Consider the following 18,433-nt stretch of genomic DNA (forward strand, 5'->3'; position numbering starts at 1 on the left):
AGTGTTTCATGAGTTACATGCAAAAATGCTCATCTGAAGCAGCCATTAAATTTGCCAATAAATGAATACAACTTTATAATAATAATAATTTTATTTATATACCGCTTTTCTCCCGTAGGAATCAAAGTCGCTTTACAGACATCAGAAAACATGGTACATTGTACAAGGATTTGGTATTGCAAAAAATATAAAACCACATGGAGATAATTAAAGTCAACCAAAACCTAGAGAGCACAATAAGCATATTGCGGGGTTGGTGCAGACATTTTGGGAAATAACTTCCATCAGTTATATATTCCATCCACGAAAAGTACCAGATGAGGTTGTCTTGGGTGCACTACGTAGGATTACCCTGGGTGTAATAGGTTATGCCTAGAAAAAATTGCACAAAATGGATGGCTAAAGTGTCCTAACACTAGGGGTAGGGTCCCACCATAATAGTCAGGACCATGTATTTTTTATCACATCCATGTTGGACGCACTACAAAGGTTGCAGTGTGGGCATATATAGGAAAATGGACACGTGTGTGGGAGTATGAATAGATCCATGTGAAGTACATCCTGCCCATGGAGGATGTGCAGTGGAGGTATAGCACACCAGTATAGAATACAGTGGGGTGGAAGTACATGGTACAACACAGGGAGTAGCAAATACAGCAAACAGTGATGCAGTTCGGGCATGACATATATATGGGTGACTGAAACCTTTGTAATATAAAATGCATTGAATGAATACGTGTTTGTTCATCCTGCCCATGAAGAACCATCAGATGCAGCCATCTTGGGCGCACTGCGTAGGTTACATCTGGCAGGGAGTACAAGTAGCGGAAGTATAATGTCCAGGTGGAGAGAATAAAAAAAATGAATGAGAAGCTGAATACAAAGGTATAATGGAAAAAACAAAAAAAGAGTTATCTGCAAAAAGCCACAGACGCTAGGCCTGCGCCTAGTGTCTCCCTCGGCCGAGTGTGTGGTCTTGTCGCATCCAGCAGTTTGTGGAGTGTGATTTGGCTGCAGCATGAGCCAGCACCCAAACCCAGTCTCAGGGGAGTTGAATTGAAGGTGGAGTGGTAGCATTCCTGTGCTGCTGTGTCTGAGAAATGGTTTAATTTTTTGGGCACTATCGTGCTAGGACACCACATCCCCAGTGCAACATGATCATATTACTGTTCTAATGTGTGTAATATCAAATTTACCAATAACATTCAAAATACAGAACAAAACAATTAATGTTAAGGTGCATATCCACTACGCGACCCAGGGAAGACAGTACGATTACGATATTGTAATCGTACCATCATTCCCCATCCCCCTGCAGTGCCTACACTGAACGATTAGTCATTCAGTGTAGGCACCCTCCATCATCCCCGAACCTTGTCAATCTGTTGTTATCGGCAGATTGACCGCCATGTTCGGGCGATGATTGATGTCGGAAACAACCAGCAGGAGCGCGCCTCAAGCAACATAGAAATCTAACAAGTGACAGGATTTCATGATTGTTATTATAATGTACTGTCAGGTGCATAAACATTGGGACATTGACAGAAATTTCATATTTTGGCCTCTATTCGCGACCATAATGGCTTTGAAATTAAACAAGCAAGATGCGCTTTAACTGCAGACTTTCAGATTTAATTTGAGGGTAATTACATCCAAATCAGGTGAACGGTGTAGGAATTATAATGGTTTCTATATGTGCCTCCCACTTTTTAAGGGACCAAAAGTAATGGGACTATCAACTCAAAAGCTATTTCATGAACAGGTGTGGGCTATTCCCTCATTATTTCATTATCATTAAAGCAGGTAAAAGGTCTGGAGTTGATTCTAGGTGTGACATTTGCATTTGGAATCAGTTGCTGTCGACTCTCAATATGAGATCCAGAGAGCTGTCACTATCAGTGAAGCAAGCCATCATTAGGCTGAAAAATCAAAACAAACCCATCAGAGAGATAGCAAAAACATTAGGTGTGGCCAAATCAACTGTTTGGAACATTCTTAAAAAGAAAGAACGCACTGGAAAGCTCAGCAACACCAAAAGACCTGGAAGACCACGGAAAACAACTGTGGTGGATGACAGAAGAATTATTTCCCTGGTGAAGAAAAACCCCTTCACAACAGATCAAGAACACTCTCCAGGAGGTAGGTGTATATGTGTCAAAGTCAACAATCAAGAGAAGACTTCACAAGAGTGAATATAGAGGGTTCATCACAAGATGTAAACCATTGGTGAGCCTCAAAAACAGGAAGACCAGATTAGAGTTTGCCAAACAACATCTAAAAAAACCATTACAGTTCTGGAACAACATCCTATGGACAGATGAGTCAAAGATCAACTTGTACCAGAGTGATGGGAAGAGAAGAGTATGGAGAAGGAAAGGAACTGCTCATGATCCAAAACATACCACTTCATCAGTGAAGCATGGTGGTGGTAGTGTCATGGCGTGGGCATGTATGGCTGCCAATGGAACTGGTTCCCTTGTATTTATTGATGATGTGACTGCTGACAAAAGCAGCAGAATGAATTCTGAAGTGTTTTGGGCAATATTATATGCTCATATTCAGGAAAATGCTTCAGAACTTATTGGACGGCGCTTCACAGTGCAGATGGACAATGACCCAAAGCATACTGCAAAAGCAACCAAAGAGTTTTTTAAGGCTAAAAAGTGGAATGTTATGCAATGGCCAAGTCAATCCCTTGACCTGAATCCGATTGAGCATTCAATTCACTTGATGAAGACAAAACTGAAGGGAAAATGCCCCAAGAACAAGCAGGAACTGAAGACATTTGCAGTAGAGGCCTGGCAGAGCATCACCTGGGATGAAACCCAGCATCTGGTGATGTCTATGCGTTCCAGACTTCAGGCTGTAATTGCCTGCAAAGGATTTGCAACAAAGTATTAAAAAGTGAAAGTTAGATTTAGGACTGTTTAGTTTGTCCCATTACTTTTGGCCGCTTAAAAAGTGGGAGGCACATATAGAAACCGTTGTACTACCTACACCGTTCACCTGATTTGGATGTGATTACCCTCAAATTAAATCTGAAAGTCTGCAGTTAAAGCACATCTTGTTTGTTTCATTTCAAAGCCATTGTGGTGGTGAATAGAGGCCAAAATATGAAAATTCTGTCAATGTCCCCATATTTATGCACCTGACTGTATATAGCACAAAAAATTCTGCAGTGCTGTACAGTAGAGAGAAAAAACAAAACAGGACAAGTCAAACATCGGGAAGTACCTATAGTAACTGGGCTCTATTTATGATATGGTGAATAGCTCAAGATAGGGCTTCTCTATGTGTAAGTAGCCTCCAGGGGATAAACTTACTAAATTGAGAGTTTTTAGAAGTGGAGATGTTTCCCATAGCAACCAATTAGATTCTAGCTATTATCTTCTAGAAGCTGCTAGTTAAATGTTAAGTATAATCTGATTAGTTGCTATGGGTAACATCTCCACTTCTAAATACTGTCACTTTTGAAAATATACCCCCCAGGAGAGCGATAGCTATTGTCGGCTACTTCCGGGCTCTGGCATAACAAGGACAGTGGAGGTCTTCCTATTGCTAGCTATATCTCAGGATGAGGACCATAAAGGTGCTGGAGTTTTTTTATTTTTAGCAAACTAAAACATTGTTTCATTTGAAGACCAATGGGGGTCTATTTACTAAGCAGTGTTAGGAGACAGAGTGAAAAGTGATAAGGTGCCAGCCAATCAGCTCCTAACTGCCATCTCACAGGCTGTGTTTGAAAAATGACAGTTGGGAGCTGATTGGCTGGCACCTTATCACTTTTCACTCTGTCTCCTAACACTGCTTAGTAAATAGACCCCTAAATTAAAATATTTAGGGCACCATTTACCTACAAACTGTATTGCCAGTGGCATATTTCGTTTAGCAGTGCAGTGATACTAATGAATATGCTGCTGGTATGTCACATTACTTACGTCACTTGGTCCAGCGACATCCCCCTCCTCGGTGGCATCCTTTATTCTATCACTGCCAGCTACAAGCTGCTGTGTGATGCGCATGCGTGAAGTCCAGTCTGCACATGTACATGACACCTTCACCTGCAATACCAGAAAGGATTCGCTGAAGCCGGAAAGGCTGTATCGCCCCTGCCATCTATAGATGGCATAAGCGATACAGTGACAAAACAGTAGTAACATTAATTTACTGCTGTTTGGTAAATACTGAAAATAGGACATATCCCCTTTAGCGATAGTCAAAGGGGTTATGTTTTTTTGTTAAATGGGGCCCTTAATATTTAATCCATGTTTCCTGTGCATGTGTGACACGGGTATGGGACTCCTGGCAAAGCTGTACGTCTCTTCATATTGCTGCCAGTCTGTATCGCCAGAGCAGATTGGCATCCCACAGCTGCATGGGCACATTTATCTTGTTAACCTGCGGTGATAGAAGATTTACTGCATCGATATAAGATCTTTTCTATTGCTGCACATTCATAAATAGATCCTCTTATCACTAAAGTATACTCTCTAATGGGATACAGGGTAAATAATACAGTATATTTTGTGCAATAGAGGAACCATACATGAATACAGTCAAACCCGTGACAAATCGAAAGTCCATGAACAGAACTGGTGTCTGCACGAATAAGATGTGAACACAACCAGCCAACATCAGGCGATGTTCCCTCTATAAAAGCAGGTATATGTATACTGTATGAAAGGCAAAGTGCTGTCTTATTTTCCTTATATAAAAGTATCATGCACAAGTAAGCCATTGATAAAGAGGCTGCTCTATTATCTGCTGACAAATAGTTTTTATATACTATATAATAGCAGCATATGTGATATATATATATAATATATATAATATCCGCCCCTGATACAGCAGTGACACCGCCCCCTGTAAATTGGATGCTGGGAAGTTGTCCCTTTGGCCCCGCCCCACATTTTGGGTACTGATTTCGTCGACGTCTTTTTCTCCTAAGGGCGGGGTTAGTTAGTTGAATTTTAATAAATTAGCATGCGCTTCCAGTCTCTCATAACAGGTCTTATGTATAGGTATATCTTGCGTTTGGTTATGCCTAGAATGAACTGCAGTCATGGCTAGTCATCATACACCACTAACTTGGCAGAATTAATACTTATTGGTAAGTCGCCACTAGCTCAGAATATGACGGCATTTTGTGACATAAATAACGGCGAGCTCAGCCCTGATTCGTAGGCGTTCTGAAGACCTGACGTCTAGGCCACGTACGGAGGACGCATGTTCCTCGCCATCCGCCTAGGGGAAAGTCCCCGGACCTCGGGTAGAGAGTGCCGCGTGCTCCCGTAGCGCGCAATAATCCGGCCCCACCACCCACAACACGTCCGCCAAGAAGCTCCCAGAGCCGAGCGGCTTGGGTGAGGGCGGGACCCTTCGTCCGTACCCACAGTAACGCAGGTAGCGCGGCGCCGGTCACGCTAACAGAACGGGGCTCATTCTCAGAATGCTCATTTTATGCACGATTCGCTTTATTTATTTACTGTTACTATTTATTCCTTCCCACCGCTTGTTGCTGTGGAGATAATTCCCATGAGCTATAAGTGAGGTATAATTACTCTGCTGGAGACTGTATTGCAAGGTTCCAGGTGTAGGTGGCACTGTCCCAACCACGGCAGAACATTTATACGGACTGCCAGGTCTGGTGCTTGCGCCTTGCTGCAATACAGCAAGGCGGATAATAATAGGGGCGGATAATAGGGCTGGTCACAGCTTGATTTTTTACTATGGATAGATTCATGTAGTAGATTCAGAATGACGTGAAATAATTGGGGTGTGAGTGAGGAGTGAGTGAGTGGACGTGAATCTCATCTCCGGATACACCTCTGCACACTTTGCTTACTTACTAGTCAGACTGACACCCCAAACACCCGTTACTGGTATCAGTGACTTGCAACCCCCATCCATAGGCCTCTCCCTGGAAAACAAACCACATTAATAGGGGTATTCAATATGGAGCGAAAAGTCATTTTTTGTGATAATTTCGCACCTATGACGTCATTTTCGCTGGTTTTGGTTTTACACCGTATTCAATTTCAAAGGCTTTTCCCAGGTTCGAAAAGTCTTTGAAAAAAAATGGGGATAAATTTTCACCACTGAATAGGTGGCGAAAAAAAGTGCAGACTTGGGGTTTAGGGGTGCAGGCTTGAAAAAAATAGCCTGCACCCCTGGTAATGTCATTTTAAAATAAACTGTGTCAAAAAAAGTTTTAAAAAAAAATAGGGACACCCCAAAAAAATAATTTTAAATTTGGGGTGAAAAAAAAAAAAATTGGAAAAAAGTGTTTAAAAATAGGGAAATAGGTTCAGGGCTATTCTGTAAGTATGCGGCAGATGTATTTTAGAATAGGTTATAAGCGACAGGTGCATATTTGCAGAATTTTTAAATAAAGACTTTAGGGACTTCAAACTATGCTAGTACCCATTTTCATGTACCCCAAATTTGATGGGACCACTAAAAAAACCGAAAAAAATAACAAGTGCTCTTCTGCATCACTTCTTCAATGTCGGGAAAAAAACACCTGCAGCCGCTGTTTAAATCCCCGACTTTCATTTGCAGGCTAAAATGGGGGTACACATAGTGATCCCCCATGTTTTTACAGTTTTAGGGGGGTCCTACAATTTATTCCAGGAAATTTCGTATTTTTTCGCAGGCTCCCGTTTTCGTAGCTTTTATATTGAATACGGGGATAAAGCGGGCGCGCACGCGATACTTTATCCCTGTAAAATCTCCGATGTGGAGCGAAAAGTCCAGCACAGACTTTTTCGCTCCCATATTAAATACCCCTGTTACATTTTGTTTCAACACTTTGGTACCTGTACTGTGGTGGCTGCCCTTTTCTAATGTAGGTAATGAGGTGAGAAGTCTGGGTCAAATGTGTGCCAGGCAGCAGGCTACTATACCATCCAGCTGTGTGTGTGAAACTGCATTCCAGACAGTAGCTGACAGTGGGCCTGATTCAGAGCCGCTCGTAAGCGGCCGCTCGTTCGTTCCGAGCGATGTTTGCACAACTGCGCATGCGTACGGATCGTAATACGCATACGCGAACCAGTCAGTGCGGCCGAAAATCGTTAGTTCGCTAAATAGCGAATGCCTGCTATTTTGAGTGACAGGAGGAGGCGTATGTGGGTGGTAACAGGGGAAGGTGCTTGAAAACGGGGAGTGGAATTCAGAACGCAGGCGTGCTTAAAGGTCAAAACAGGCCCAGTATCTTTACTGGACTTAAGGTGGGTACTGGACAATGTGTACCGGGACGATATGTTGGACCGACATATCGTACTGCGGGTACACATCAGAACGATGTAATGAACGACGGAACGATCACTCTTTCTGCCCTTCATTAACATGAATGTGATGTGATATCCCCAGGTTTGATGGGCAGCACATCAAACCTGACAACGTCGCATGCAGGAGTGCACATATCGTGCATACACTGCACGATATGTCGTTACGCTTTGACCCTCCCAAAAAATGGGGAACAAACTTCTAACCTAGAATTTATTCCTAAGGGGTTCCCAAGTATGCGGCAGGTTTTTTAAAGAATGCGGGTGGTAGTGCATTTTGAAGAATTAAAATAAATAAATTTAGGGACTTAAAAATATGCTTGCACCCCTTTTCATGTACCCCAAATTTGATGGCCATAGTTATTAAAAAAAAGATAAATGCTGTTCTTCACAGGCACATTTATGCACCTGCCGCGGCTATTTGAAAACCCCGACTCCCTTCAGCAGGCAAAAACGGGGGTACCCATAGTGATCCCCCATGTCTGGACATCTTTAGGGGGTCCCAGGAACAGGGCCGCCATCAGGGTTGGACTGCAGTGACTCTTGTACCGGGCCCGGAGAGAGAAGGTGCCCGGCAGAGAGCGACGAGCTGCATTGGGGCGGCAGCAGGCAGGGAGAAAGATCATCTCATTAGCGCTGTGACATATCAATTATGGACTGGAGCCGGCCGCGAGCTGTGATTGGCTAGCGGAACGGCAGCCAATCAGGAGCGGCCGATCCTGATTGGCTGCTGTCCCGAGAGCTGTGATTGGCTCACGGAACGGCAGCCAATCAGGAACAGCAGCTCTTGATCAGCCAATCAGGAGCGACCGCTCCCGATTGGCTGAGCAGGAGCTGCTGCTCCTGATTGGCTGCCGTTCCGCGAGATAATCACAGCTCGCTCCTGGCTCTAGTCCATGGTTGATATGTCACAGCGCTGATGATCTTTCTCCCTGCCTGCCACCGCCCAGTGCATTCCTCGTCGCTGCCAGCCGGGCCCCCTTCTCTCAGGACAGAAGAACAGGTAAGCAGGTATGCCGATCCTGCCTTTCGCCCCCCCTCTCTTGTCCAGCCAGCCTTCCCTGCACTGTTCCCCCCAGTTCAGCCAGCCTTTCCTGTCCCCCTCCCCCAGTTCAGCCAGCCTGCCTTCCCTGCCCCCCCCCATGTCCAGCCAGCCTTCCCTACGCCCCCCCAGTCCGGCCAGCCTGCCTTCCCTGCCCCCCCCAGTCAGGCCAGCCTGCCTTCCCTGCCCCCCCCAGCCAGCCTGCCTTCCCTGCCCCCCCAGTCCAGCCAGCCTTCCCTAAGCCCCCCCAGTCCGGCCAGCCTGCCTTCCCTGCCCCCCCCCCAGTCCAGCCAGCCTATCTTCCCTGCCCCCCCCAGTCCAGCCAGGATGCCTTCCCTGTCCCCCCCCCAGTCCAGCCAGAATGCAGGCTGATTATGAGTGGCCGCTCCTGATTGGCTACCTTTACGCAAGCTGTGATTGACTCATGGCTGGCTCCATAGTTCAAATGCTGCAGCACTGATGCTCTTTCTCCCTGCCTGCCGCCTGTTGCATTCCTCACCGCTACCACCCTAGCTCCCTCTCTCTCTGGGACTGGAGTCCCAGCAGTCCCCCCCTGATGGCGGCCCTAGTGGCAGTGACACAATTATTAATACATAAGCCCCTTTGAAACAAAGAAATTTGTTAATGATAATCTAATAGTTATGATCAGTTCTACAGGTTCTCAAACTCGGTTCTCAGGACCCCAAATAGTGCATGTTTTCCAGGTCTCACAGAATCACAAGTGAAATAATTGTCTCCACCTGTGGATCTTTTAAAATGTGTCAGTGAGTAATGAATACACCTGTGCACCCGCTGGGGGACCTGGAAAATGTGAACTGTTGGGGTCCTGAGGACCGAGTTTGAGAACCATTGTTCTAAACCAATTAGAGATACCATGTTTGTGGCTGGTCAACAATACCCTATGATATTGTTTGTTGATAGAAAGGTCCTCTGACGCCACAACCACGTGACTGCTAGGACAGGGCCGGTCAGCTACCAATGTAACTATCCACGTGGGCATAGAGGGGGAATATAAATCTAGCGAGCGAAGCGAGCCACCATGCCCGAAGCGTGGCGAGCAGAGCAAGCCCATGAGGGCACACTTTTGGCCTCCCATTCTGTACCTTGTTCCTCCCCCTTTTGTCGCTGATCACATAGTTGTGACTTTGGAGGTCCTGTACAGCACCTCGTTCTAGACCTAACCCTATGATATTGGCTCTAGAGAGCTAACATGCTTAGTACATTTATTACTATTCATCATAGGGCCTATTCACGCAGGTGTGATTTTATTCAGGCATTTACAAGGATTTTATTGCATGCATAGCAGAGGTGACATTGCCCTCATAATCTCCAGGAACCTCAATGATTTATATTTATCCTACCCCTGTTTGATGGTACAGACACTTGCAATTTAGAGAGCTGCCACAGATTCATGAAAGCACAAGACTGCAACACTGCCAGTGAGAAACTAGCTGCCTGTACTGTAATTAGTGATATCACTGTTGCTCCTTCATGAGTGAATTCTGACAGTCAATTGTAAGCGCCTGCTTGAGTAGAGCCGCGTATCCACTACGCAATGTTACTGAGTGATTGCACGATTACGACATCGTAATCGTGCAATCGCACAGTAATCGTGCACTATTATGTCGGAAACGACCAGCGATGTGTGCCCCCGCTGGTCGTTTCTGACATCAATTATCCACTGAACATGCTGGTCAATCTGCCGATAACGACAGATTGCCCGTGTTCAGAGATGATTGATGTGCCTACACTGAACGATCAATCGTTCAGTGTAGGCACTGCAGGGGAACAGCAGCGACGGTACGATTACAATGTTATAATCGTACTGTCGTGACGCCGTCGCCTAGTGGATGTGCGGCTTAGGACTATCACCAATGATAGTGCAAGTTGCAAGACTTCTTTACAGTCAAGTCATTTTTATTGAATTTTCCAAAATTAACCACAAAAGAAGATACAAAACAGCCTAGTCTCCTTGCAAATACAAAGTAATAAAAATATAAAATTCCCTTGAAATATAGGTACATGTTCTGAAAATACTTCAGTGGAAATAGTATAACACCCATAAAGTGACAAGAAATTGTACATAAAAAGTTTGAAAAACAAATATTAAAGATCAACACTAACTTGATAAAATAAATGAAAACTAATCCCAAAACAGTTTGGTTACCTAAGGCCAGGAGCAACACTAATAGCATAATTAGAAATGATTACTTTGACCGTATCGGTTTATATTTTTGCTTGCATTCTCTAGTGAGGTATACTGTACATGTCTTTCATGACTAATAGTTTCATACACCAATGCAATCCAATGTTGAAAACACAGAGCATATTTAGCCGACCAATACATTCGGAAGATACTGTTTTTGACTGTAAAGATAGGATTCCCACTATGACCTAACTGTGTGTAGTTTGTATATTGTCCCTGTGCTTGCGTGGGTTTCCTCCGGGTACTCCAGTTTCCTCCCACACTCCAAAAATATACTGGTAGGTTAATTGGCTCCCAATTAAAATTAACCCTAGTGTGTATGTGTGTGAGCATGTGGTAGAGAATATAGATTGTAAACTCCATTATTCTCCAGTATTCTCTAACCTTAATTCAACCCCGTAACCCTCCCTTATGGGTGCCTAACCCTAGCCTTCCCCCCCAGTGCCTAACCCTAATCCTCCCCCCTCTAAGTGCCTAAAACCCAACCCCCCCTTCCCTGCAGCCTAAACCAAAGACCCCCGGGGGGTGCCTAACCCTAAGTCCCCCCTTCCCCTAGCCTAAACCTAGCCTCCCGGGGGGTGCCTGACCCTGAATCCGCCCCGGGAACCCAAAAACCTAAGTCTCTCCCCCACCCGGCGCCCGCCCTCCTTCGATCGCGGATAGCCGTGGGTGGGGCGCGCTTTCGGTCTCCCGGCGTCGGTAAAATGACAGGTGCCTGTCATTTAACCTTCGCCGGGATTAAGCAGTCAGGGAGCTGGCTGTTGGGATTAGGTCAGCCGGCTTCCCGACTGCATACCCTAATCAACACCTGTGCCACCTAATAATGTGTGCAGCATACCTCAATACCGCTTGCCTTCTAAACGTACTATAGTACAGTATATAGCTGTATATTATTGAGTCCTGCCCATTGCAATAAACTTTTATATAATAGAGTCACCAATCTAGTTGCAAGGTTGTGTCAACTGTGATGCACTATAAACAAAGAGTGTAATATGTGGAAGGGCTGACCCTCTGATACCCCTGTCACACTTGCTCTCATATCCCGGGTTATTGCACACAAACTCGCAGAAACCCGGGTTACTGTGCAGTGTGAAAGGGCCACGTTGAAATAAGCCTTGTCGAGCGACCCCGTATTTAAACCCTGGTAACAAACCCTGCTCGCGATGCAATTTTAATGGGTAACCTGGGTCCCGTTCACTGCTTAGGAAGAGCCGGCGCTTGGGTCTGATCTCATCTCCGAGCGCTGGCTCAGCACGTGATGGCGCCTTTCTGAAAGGGGTCTCAGCCGGGTTGCACCTGGGATGGAGGCGTGAACAAAATCCTGGGTGCGACCCGGCATTGAGATGTGAGTGTTTTATAAGTCTAAGGGCACATGTCCTGTGAGGCATATATACATTTTTACTTGAATAAATATTTTAATTAAGCTAATTCTACCTATTGTTGTAAGATGCAGTTGTTTCCATATGCACGATTTAACATGTAAGAAATCAATTAAAGGGACAATGGGCCTGATTCAGAGCTGAACGCTATTAGCGCTCGCTCGTTCAGAAAAAGGGGGTGGCTATTCAAATGAACCGTTCGCTCCTTGCGGTCTGTTGCCGCCTCCATGTCTGAACGAGCGAACAAAACATGCGAACGTTTATTTGAAAAATACGCCCCCTGGCCGCTCGCATCATACGTCATGTCCGCTATTTATTAGATTAATCGAGTACATCGAACAGCGTATGAACTGCTCGCTATTCTTGTGGTTGGTTTTTCCTACCACTATATTGCGAGCAGTTCTGACTATAAAACAACCAGGTGACGTGGTCAATGACGCTGCTGTATTAATTATGCACACCCATAAAACGCCCGCTTTGACCTTTAAGCACGCCTGCGTTCTGATCTCCACTCCCTGTTTTCAAGCACCTTCCCCTGTTACCACCCATATACGCCTCATCCTGTCACTCAAATTAGCAGGCATTCGCTATATAGTGAACAAACGATTTTCGGCCGCACTGACTGGTTCGCGCATGCATATTATAAACCGTACGCATGCGCAGATGGGCGAACATCGCTCGGAACGAGCGTACTGCCGCTTACGAGCGGCTCTGAATCAGGCCCAATATTTCCAGTAATATTAACAGTCACATTGTTTGAGATCCAAATCCATAAGTATTTGACTTTTGTAACACAATGTACAAAATAAATATCTGCAATATCTTTGGACAATTCCTACAAATAAGGAAAACAGATGCTTTGGACCAACTGATTTTAAGGCCTGAATAATAAAAAGGTTTTAGAAAGAATAATTTGCATCAGCCAATATAATAACGCAATCTGCATTTGTTACTAGAGATGTGCGCCGACCCCCGTGTTTTGGTTTTGGATCTAGATCTCCCCTGGTTTTGGATCTGGTTTTGCCAAAACCTCACCTCCGTGTTTTGTTTTCGTGTTTTGGTTTTGGATCTGGATTTTTTCTTAAAAAATCATAAAAACAGCTAAAATCACATAAAATGGGCCTGTTTTTATTCCTACAGTATAATTAACCTCAATAACATTTCCAGTAATTTCCAATCAATTTTGACCACCTCACAATATTATTTGCTTAATCTAGTTAAGGCCAAAAGGCTGCATCCAGCTAGCTGGCTGACTAAGCTAAGTGAAACAGTGGGCGGCACTAACATGGGGCTGTTCAGTTTCTAATTTCCAACACGGATACAGTGTGGGTTGGATACACCAATAGTGCACTTACTGTGACAGCAGTGTCGGCAGAGAGGGGTTGCTGACGGTGTCCTCAGTACATGGAATGGCAGTGCTGCAGTGCAGGCAGTGTCCTCAGTGAAGGGTACCGGTGATGTCAGTAGTGCGGGGGTGCCAGCAGTGTCTTTAGTGCAGGTTTGCTGGCTGTGTCGACAGTGCGGGGGTGCAGCGGTGTCTTTAGTGCAGGTTTGCTGACTGTGTCGGGGGTGCAGGGGTTTCTCAATGCAGGGTGTCCTCACTGTGGGAGTATCGGCAGTGTGGGGGTCGCTGACGGTGTCCTCAGTACGTTGGGCAGCAGTGCAGGAGTGTCGGCAGCGGTGGTGGATGCTGCCAGTGGGGGTGTCGGCAGTGGGGGGTACCAGCGGTGTCAGGTTTCCTCCTTTGCAGTGTTTTCAATGGGCTTAACGCTGAGTGGCTGAGAGCCATGACAGACGGCTTTCTCAGCCAATCAGTGTTAAGCCCGCTGAAAACAAAACCTCGCGACTCGACGGAGGGGTCGCGAGGTTTTGACTCGGGTCAGGGATTCGGGGCAGGCAGGGAGATCCAATTCGGGTGGGTCCGGTTATCTGGGAACCGGACCCGCTCATCTCTATTTGTTACAGTCTTCTTAGTTCTTGCACATATTACTAGACCACATACTGTATATCAGAATCACTTCTAATTTTACATGCCAGAGGCTCATTGCCAGTGCAAATACCTTTTGATAGGTGGCAGCTTTAATACGTAACTTTAATGAAAATGTATTGGAAATATGTCCATTTGTACTGATTTTCGGTATGAGCAAAGTCATAATACCTAGTAAATAATATTAGACCTATACTAAAATTGTGTAAAACCATCCAAAATCCTTAGCTGCATGAAGAGATACTACCACTTCATCACTAATATCATGTTTCAATTGCAAATGTGTTAATAAGAACATAAGATTAGAGGATGTGCACCTGCCAAGCATAAAACACATTGATCAGTGCTTAATTTGTTATGAATTATATATTTAAATGAAGAACTAATACTTTTGCTAATATCTCAGCTTGTGCTACCAATAGAGTTATTGACCTGTGCAAGTCTGGATTAGAGGAGTGGTAAGTATAGAGGCCTGCATTAGAGTCTGTATATGGAATGTAATACTGACAGTCGGGATGCCTCCTGTCCAAATACCGACAGCGGCATCCCCATGGGGGTAGGGGTAAGTATACTTACCCATCCCCCTTCTCCCCCTATCCCTCCCTTCTTGTAGCCTAACCCTCCCCACCCCGCACCCTTACCCTCCCCGTTAGTGCCTAAACCTAAGTCTTCCCCCTTCGTGCGTAAACTTAACCCTCCTCCCTTAGTGCTCACCCCTCCCTTCAAAACCTAACGCAAACCCCGCTATGCTACCTAAACTTACCTCGTTTGGGCTGGCGTCTTGTCTGTATTCCGGCGTCAGGATTAAGATTGGAGTCGGTATTTCGACGCCTAGCTTAAGTCAAGTGTCGGGCTTCCACCAATTGCTAACTACACCCTGTATATTACCTGATTAGGGACCGTGCTGTAAGATAGCCACCAAGGAATGGGCTGTGTATAGTATGAGATGTATCTTGTGTACTAGGAGCTGGACCCAAACTCTGTTATGTAGTATTTGGTTTATATAGAAGTCAAAGTAAATATACTAAGTTGTGCTTTTCAAAACCATCGTGTCTTCAGCAGATTTTGGCTGCTGGATTTAAAGGAGCAATAATATTAAGTACAAAACATGCCTGTTAGTTTATTTAACAAAAGTATTGGTGAATTGTGCATTATTGATGGTAGTATCCCTTTATATCCCAAGTGACTAAAGAGAGCAGATTAAATTATGATCACTTTGGCTATCATTCAGAAATAAACACATGACATTTAGAGCAACTTAATTTACTCTTTATTTGTTTCCTTCCATTGCACTGGTGTAAGACAATGTGTTTCAAACATCTGGAAAATGTGTGGGGCATAATTAGTTGCCTCCGGGTACATTTCCTCCCACACTCCAAAAATATACTGGTAGGTTAATTGGCTTCCAACAAACATTTTCCTCTTTAATATACTGTATCATCAAAATATGTGTAAAATGAAGGGCCTGGTGCAGAGATGGACACTATTGCACAGTCTTGCAACTATGCAAAAGCCGCAAGAGCCATCTTGTATAAATAGACACCTCCTGTCGGCTTCTCTGATCTGCTGCTGAGTCCTAAGATGCAGCATTTGATCATCTATGTGACTGTCGGCCATCTGAGTAACCCATCGGAAGACGTAGATACTAGCCTTGGCACGCCTCAAAAACTGGGTCGGCACTCCTCCGTTTTCAAGAACGCTGGCCGTCGCTGCCCTGTCCATGCCCCCAAAGGGACGCTGGATGTCAGTCATGCGCAGATCTCACACCATGGGAGAAGTACGGAAACGATTGGGTTTGCGCACATCTCTGAATCAGGCCCTAAATATGATTGACCATGGCAACATTTCTTTATATAGTTACTGTAAGTAGCCTTGTGTATCAGTATGTTTGTTAGTACTGTTTAATATCCTGTAGGTGTAACTGTTGCTGACTTATTTATTGGCATTATATAAAAGTACTATAATAGCAGACCATGCATTATGACAAAGTAATAGAATTATACAGTAAACAAAAACAGAATTCAGCGCCAATAAAATATAATAATATGGTGGATATAATTCATTTTTAATAATATAAGGCTGTGTTAAATGTCGTTACCGCAATCGGTGGAGCTGCAGAACAAATCAATGTGCCTGTGGCAGCACACAAAAACACACCTGAAATCAGGTGCACCCAGAAATACAAAAAATGGTATGTGTCTGCGCTAGTAGAAATAAGTGACCAAGATAATTAATATAAATATAAACAAATCACTACTAACACAAGATTTAATAGTATAAAGTAAGTTTTAAAATTAAATTACTTTATACTAATAATTAGTGTGTTAGTAGTGATTTGTTTATATTCTCTTGGTCACTTATTTCTACTAGCGCAGACACATACCATTTTTTGTATAAAGTAATAGAAGTAACCAAATATATTATCACAGAAGATCAATAGTATTTCATTTTAAACATATTGAAAAGTTATATATTTATGACAGTTATTCTTTAAAACAAAAAAGTTCTTTATAATCCATAAATAGCTGTTTCATGGGATCATTTGAGGTTTACAAAGCAGTTTTTCAGGCTTATGTAACAAATAACAACTGCTACTATTACATTTGGCTCATGAGTGATATTATGAACTGCAATTTCCCTAAGGACCCGTAAATAATCCTAATTCCATTCCATACAGCGAATTTCAGGGTTGGTCTGAGCCACATGATGTCCAACCACTGGTGACTTCCTCATCTAGTCGTCTGTCTTCTGGGCATCTCTAGGCACTAGATTGAGTATGACAGGTTTTGTTGTCTTTAGGAAACCTCGTGTGTCAATTTCCAGTGGGATCTGTTAAATAAATAATAATATTTCACATAAATTGGGTTTAGCTACTAAAAGTAAACAGTAATTTTGTATGTTGGTTTTTAAAGCTTGGTTTAAATAGATTCTTCAACATGACCTATTTCAACCTATAGATAAGTGCTCTCGAACATCCCAGCATTTTTACTGGGTGGAATTGGTCTTTTTGTATTTCCAGGGCCTGATTATCTATAAAACAGCAAAATAGAATAGCGGGAATTCAATGGTTACCAGCCATCAGATGCAGCTTTCCGATGACTGGCTGTGGGGGGAGCACACACCATGATGGTTATAATATCGAATAGTTGCGATGTGATGGCTAGTTGCCATTGCTTCGCTGGATTTGATGTTGAAAGCCCAGCAACCATTTGATGCCGGCAGGGCTGGACTGCCCATCTGGCACTTCTGGCAAATGCCAGAAGGGCCGATGGCCAGATGGGCCGGTCCGGCATCAAACCCTGGCCGAGCAGCTCCACCTCCCGGAGCTCTGCTAGGCCGGGATACTGAAAGACGGGGGTTTGCCGCGAGGCCGGGCCCCTGTGACTTGCGGCATGCCCCAGTGAGCTGAGGCCACGCCCCTTTTGCAGGAATGCGTGCCTATGGTGCACGCAGGAGAACTACCAGGACTGCTGAGCAGTCCCAGTCCGTCGCTGGATGCCAGGCTTCCGATGTCCATCCCTATGAACATGTGCTGCACCCTTGCTGGAGAAGCCCAGCACATGCTGCTCTTACAAGAGCAGGGGAGCGGGGCTACACTGGTCTTTTCAACTTCAGTCCAGGCAGCATTGCGGAGGAGGGAGCTGCTGCTGGAGGATACAGTTCAAGGTGATGAGGACTACAGTGAAACATGTTTGTGTGCCCCAGTCTGTGTGTGTCTATATGTATCCCTCCCTGTATGTGTGTCTCTATATGTAGCAGAGTGCCCCCTCTCCCCAGACCTCCCTCCCTTGCACACATCTGCTGGGACAGTTCCTCTTCTGAGTCTGAAAGGAGGTCCTGCTGCATGCTCTGTCATAGTGGCGGTTCCTGTGTAGCCATGGTGGAGAATCAGGCTAGAAGGGGCAATGGGGGGATATTTGGGCAGCATGTAAGAAAAAAGCTGGAGGGCATTGAGGAAAAAATTGATCGGCAGGGGGCACGTGAGTGAAGAGCTGGTGGACAGAGGGGCATGCAAGTAAGAAAAAGCTTATGGGCAGAGGGCATATGAAGGATGAATTGGTGGGCAGAGGAGTATGAGTGAAAAGCTAGTAAGCATGTATAGGCTAAGTACTGGAAATAGAGGAAAGGGGCTGGGGAAAGTCATTTTAACATTAATGAAGTGGAAGTGGCCCCAAACCAGTATTTTGCCTAGGGCGCCATGTTGATTTCTACATGGAAAAGAACACTAATTTGTGAGTGGTACCCATTCTTCAGGTGTAGAAGTAGACAGTATCCAAAATGATGTTCTTTTCTGTTCTTGCATCACTAAACATGGGAAAAAGTCACTAATACCTTTATATAGCCTTTAGGCATATTTTTTCATGCACTATCAATAAAAATGTGTCAGCATTGGACTGTGATGCAAGTATTAAGCTAGGTACATGCCTGTACAATGTCTGCGACCCAGTGATGCGGTGAGCTATGTAAAGATACATCGTGCGCACCGTACACACTGCACGTTCTGGCATACTAGCGCGCAATGTATCATTACAT

General features: G+C 44.6%; 1 protein-coding gene and 1 non-coding gene across 2 annotated transcripts in view; one reads left to right on the plus strand and one right to left on the minus strand.

Annotated features, from left to right (window-relative positions):
* The first annotated feature begins 5,182 nt into the window (after window positions 1-5,182).
* On the plus strand, window positions 5,183-5,454 carry LOC148506299 (RNase MRP). Its single transcript, XR_015869800.1, has one exon.
* A 10,876-nt stretch (window positions 5,455-16,330) lies between these two features.
* Window positions 16,331-18,433, minus strand: part of LOC148506300 (cytochrome P450 3A24-like) — a 56,293-nt gene continuing 54,190 nt past the window's right edge. The window contains exon 13 of the mRNA XM_088446948.1: window positions 16,331-16,729. Coding sequence (XP_088303074.1) covers window positions 16,634-16,729 — 96 coding nt within the window. The 3' untranslated portion in view covers window positions 16,331-16,633. The remainder of the gene's footprint in view (window positions 16,730-18,433) is intronic.

Source organism: Taudactylus pleione, unplaced genomic scaffold (genome assembly GCF_031769625.1).
Source record: "Taudactylus pleione unplaced genomic scaffold, aTauple2 ptg000408l, whole genome shotgun sequence".
Classification (NCBI taxonomy): Eukaryota; Metazoa; Chordata; class Amphibia; order Anura; family Myobatrachidae; genus Taudactylus; species Taudactylus pleione.